Source organism: Corylus avellana, chromosome ca5 (assembly GCF_901000735.1).
Source record: "Corylus avellana chromosome ca5, CavTom2PMs-1.0".
Classification (NCBI taxonomy): Eukaryota; Viridiplantae; Streptophyta; class Magnoliopsida; order Fagales; family Betulaceae; genus Corylus; species Corylus avellana.
In genome coordinates, this window is record NC_081545.1 from 4,784,446 (window position 1) to 4,789,077 (window position 4,632).

Consider the following 4,632-nt stretch of genomic DNA (forward strand, 5'->3'; position numbering starts at 1 on the left):
CCTAGTTATGTTTCGTTAATATTCAATATTGGCGCCTTTGTGATGATCTTGTTATGATATCTAACTTGATTAATACCTAGTTTCATGAATTCCTCATATGTGTGTGCCTGATCAACATGTGCATGTGGTATGGACTAGTTAGTTAAATCAATTTGGATGACCGAGTCCTGGGTTTAACATAAGTAACAAAAGTAATCCACACCGGGTTCTTGGGTTAATCAACATGGGGAACCAGGAGTATACACCCATGCCCTAGGCCTCATGTGTTTGTCGATTTCCATAGAACATATACTTTCTCTAAAGAACAACTTAGCATATACCATGCTAAATCCTTTAGGAAATAAAAGAGTTAGAGTATACACCCATGCCCTTAGGTTGACAAACATTAGATAGACATGACTTGATCAAAACATTGGCATATTGATATATTAGTTTAATATAATTAGTGGTGGATATCAAAGCCCTACCTTTTTATCATTATCAATTTAAATCCAATCTCTTGTTTTATTTCACTTTGGGAATTAATTTTAGACAAGATTCAGCAGTCCTCGTGGGAATGACCCCGTATTTGTACACTATACTACTATGTTAACCTCGTGCACTTGTGGGTAAAATATCCAGTTATTTGCCTATTAATTTAGGTGGGTAATTGTGACAACACTATCAAATATACACCAAACACATCTTCCTAGTACACCCTTACACTTCAACATCGGCTTTGAAATGGCCGAGGCAATTCTATTCGACACTGCTGCGAGTATCAGTAAAAGTTTGGGCCCTCTGGTTCTCCAAGAGATTGGGCTACTATGGGGATTCAAAGATGAGCTCCAAAAGCTAAGAAATACGATGTCCACTATCCAAGCTGTGGTTTTGGATTCAGCAGCAATCCCAAACACTGAAATTATAATTGTGGCCACCTTTCTATCGTGTGTGTGTCTATATATATATATATATATACACACACACACACATGCAAAATCTCCAACCATAGGGGAGTTCTAAAACTAGCACAATGATTATATTTGAATTGGTGATTATAAATATAACAACAATTATAACAAGACCTTCATCTTTTCCTTAATTACACAGCCAAAAAATTGTTTCAACTTTTCGGAATGAACCATACTAAATATTTGGGGGTACTACAGGTACGCATATTTTTTTCCGAATCAAACTAGCTTGCATATGGCTTTAAAATGGGTCACATAATAAAGCAAGTTAGAAAGAGACTGGATGAAGTCGCAGCTGATAGGATCAAATTTGGTTTTAATGAGTGCCTCATAGGGACACAATTTTTGAGTTGGAAAAGAGAAGATACACACTCTATTGTACGTGAGGAAGAAGTCATTGGAAGAGAGGGTGAAAAGAAGGCTATTAAAGAGCAGTTATTCCATTCCAATGAAAAAGATAATGTTTCCATCATTCCTATAGTTGGAATTGGTGGACAAGGACAGACCACGCCTGCTCAGTATGTGTACAATGACAAGGAGGTCCAAAAGCATTTTGATTTAAGAATGTGGGTGTGTGTCTCTGATCCTTTTGACGTGAAAACTATTGTTCAAAAGATCATAGAATGTGCAACTAAAAGGAGACCCGAAAGTCTTGAGATGGATTTATTGCAAAGTCGGCTTCGAGCGGAACTTGATCGGATTAGATATTTACTTGTTTTAGATGATGTATGGAATGAGAATCCTAATAGATGGTTCAATTTGAAAAATCTGTTGGCGGGTGGCCTAAGGGGAAGCAACGTTTTGATTACTACACGTAGCAAAACAGTTGCAGAGATTACAGGCACGGTGTCACCATATCTTTTAGAAGGTCTATCTGAAAACAATTCTTGGAATTTATTTAAGAAAATGGCATTTAAAGATGGGGAAGAGCTAAGGAATCCAAAGCTAGTAGAAATCGGAAGGGTGATTGTACGAAGGTGTGCACAAGTTCATCTTGCTTTAAGGAGCATAGGGAGTATGTTATACTTCAAAAATTCAAAGGATTGGTTGTACTTTACAAACAATGAACTTTACAAAATAACTCAACAAGAAAATGATATTTTTCCAATACGTAAGTTGAGTTATGATCACCTCCCGTCACAATTGAAGCAATGTTTTGCCTTTTGTTCGTTGTTTCCAAAAGATCATGAAATTGGTGTGAAGTTGTTGATTCAGCTATGGATAGCTCAAGGCTTTATTCATTCATTAGATAGAAACAGACGTCCCAAAGATATTGGTCACGAGTATTTTATGGAATTACTTTGGAGGTCATTTTTCCAAGACATACAAAGAAATGCATATGGTGATATAGAAAGATGCAAAATGCATGACCTAATTCACGATCTTGCAGAGTTAGTAGCAGGGGATGAGTGCATCATTTCAAATCCAAATGCAGAAAAAGTAGTTGAAAGAACTCGCCATGTGGCATTTAATTCTCTAGATTCATTACAGGATATTCCACCATTTTTGCTTAAGGCTGACAAAATGAGAACACTTCTTCTGCAAATTCCAACACTTCAACCATTTGATGAATATTATCATAGGAACATCCACTACCAAAAAACAAGGTTTGCCAACGCTTGGAATAAGGGCACTTTAATAAAACGTCCCCATAAGGGGCTTTCAAAAAAACGCACCCATAAAAAGGGGCGTTCCAAGAGGGCACACCCCAATTTAATTAATTAAGGGTGTTTTCTGGAAAGGTGTCCTTAATTAGGGGCGCCTAGCTAGTAAACACCCCTAATTAAGGGCGCCTTCTGGCCTGCCGTCCTTACTTCGGGGCGCTTGCTATCCAAGCGCACTTGATTAGGGGCGCCTGCGAGCCACGCGCCCTTAAATAGGGGCTCCTAGCTGGCAAGCTCCTCAAATTAAGGACGCTTGGATAGCAAGCATCCCGAAATTATTTTTGGGGAGCGCACACTTAATTTTCCCTATCCCTCGCGCGTGCCTAGTTCCCCCCTCAATATTTTCCCTCTCCCCCGCTAGTCCCCCCTTTCCCTCTCCAGTTCCCTATCTCTCACTCCAGCGCCCAGTGCCTCACCAATCCCACCCACCATCTCCCCCAATCAAAACCGGCCGGCTGGAAAACCCTCTACTCATCAGATCCCTCTCCCTCCTCTGCCGGCAAACCCTCTCATCATCAGCTCCCTCTCTCTCTCGCTCCCTAGGGCCCAGGTCCCTCTCTCTCTCTCACTCCCCCGGCGCCTAGGTATTTCCCATCTCTCTCCATCTCTCAATCTCTCTCTCACAGAAATCTCTCAATCTCACACATAAATCTCTCTCTCTCTCTCTCACAGGTATTTCTCATCTTAGGTTTTATTGCTTCTTGGAGTGAGTTGTTCACGGTGGTTCCGGTGATCGCAGGTGGTGCGCAACGACTATGTTACCTTATGATTAGCTATTTTTTTGTGCTTGTAAATGTTGCTTGAATCATTGAACTGTTAAATATTTTATGGGTTTACTATAATTTTTATATGGGTAGTCGATTTGGGTTCTGGGTTCAATGCTTCAATGCTTGATCTTGGGATTGGATAAGCCTCTACCCTATATAGATTTTTGTTGTGGGTGTTTAGTGGGGTTTCTTTGTATAGTTTTGGTTGTGGTTTGATTGTGTACCATTAATAGGCTTATAAACATTATTAATTATTAGCCTTCATTAAGAGGAATACATTGTGTACCATCATTGTCATATTACTATCCTAGAGATACTATATATATGTTCTGTACATGCTAATTTACAAGTAATAGGGACATATATCTTATTTTGTATAAAAGCATATCATATATAGCTTAATGTAGTCACGCTATGGACAAGAGTTGGATGACAAAGTTTAAGGGTTCAAAAGAGTATGTGAACGGAGCCAAGTCATTTGTGGAATTTGCAGTTAGTAAGTCTACAAATAAAGAGTACATAATCTGCCCATGTAAGAAATGTAAACTCTACAAGATTCTCAGTCCATAGTTGATTTTCACACATTTAACAGGTGGACCTGGTATTTTGCCTGGTTACACCGAATGCATGTTCTATGGAGAAAGGATGTATGATCTTGGTACTGATCAAAGAGAACCAACATTAGAAGGATCTTCTTCGGTCCCCGTACTTGAAGAGTCGAGAATTATGAATGCCATGCTCCGTGATGTTTTCGGCATGCCCGCGTCAAGAGAAGGAGAATTTGCTAGTCACATGGAAGCGTAACCTAATATTGTAGAGTCAGTATAGGACACAGTTGACGATGAGACTGCGAGAAAATACTACAACTTGCGTATGGAATCAGAAAAGCCACTACATGATACAACCAAACATAGCAAGCTAGGTGCTATTGTACATCTATACAATTTGAAGTGTATGGGTGGAATTAGTAACACTATATTCACATCGTTGCTTGAGTTAATCAACCAGTTGCTCCCGAAAATACATATGAGACCAAAAAGTGTTTAAAGGACTTGGGGCCTGGATATGAGAAGATTTTGGCTTGTCGAAATGACTGTATGTTATTCTGGAAGGATACTGGGCATTTGGACTTCTGTACAAAATGTGGATTATCAAAGTGGAAGGACGATATTAGAGCGACTGAAGATGGGCAGTCCCAACCATCTAAAAAACGGCTCATTAAGGTGTTGCAATGGTTTCCACGAATACCAC

General features: G+C 39.5%; 1 protein-coding gene across 1 annotated transcript; it reads left to right on the forward strand.

Moving 5' to 3' along the window:
* Positions 1-1,196: 1,196 nt before the first annotated feature.
* On the forward strand, positions 1,197-4,185 carry LOC132181599 (putative disease resistance protein RGA3). Its single transcript, XM_059594848.1, has 3 exons — positions 1,197-2,557; positions 3,789-3,877; positions 3,974-4,185. The coding sequence occupies exons 1-3, from the start codon at positions 1,197-1,199 to the stop codon at positions 4,183-4,185; spliced, it is 1,662 nt and encodes a 553-aa protein (XP_059450831.1).
* Positions 4,186-4,632: the final 447 nt, after the last annotated feature.

Excerpts from the sequence above, each read along its gene's own strand:
- LOC132181599 (XM_059594848.1), top strand. The coding sequence starts at position 1,197 with ATGGGTCACATAATAAAGCAAGTTAGAAAGAGACTGGATGAAGTCGCA. Across the intron at positions 2,558-3,788 it reads ATCCACTACCAAAAAACAAG|TCACGCTATGGACAAGAGTT; the intron begins GTTTGCCAACGC and ends AGCTTAATGTAG. Across the intron at positions 3,878-3,973 it reads ATTTGTGGAATTTGCAGTTA|GTGGACCTGGTATTTTGCCT; the intron begins GTAAGTCTACAA and ends CACATTTAACAG.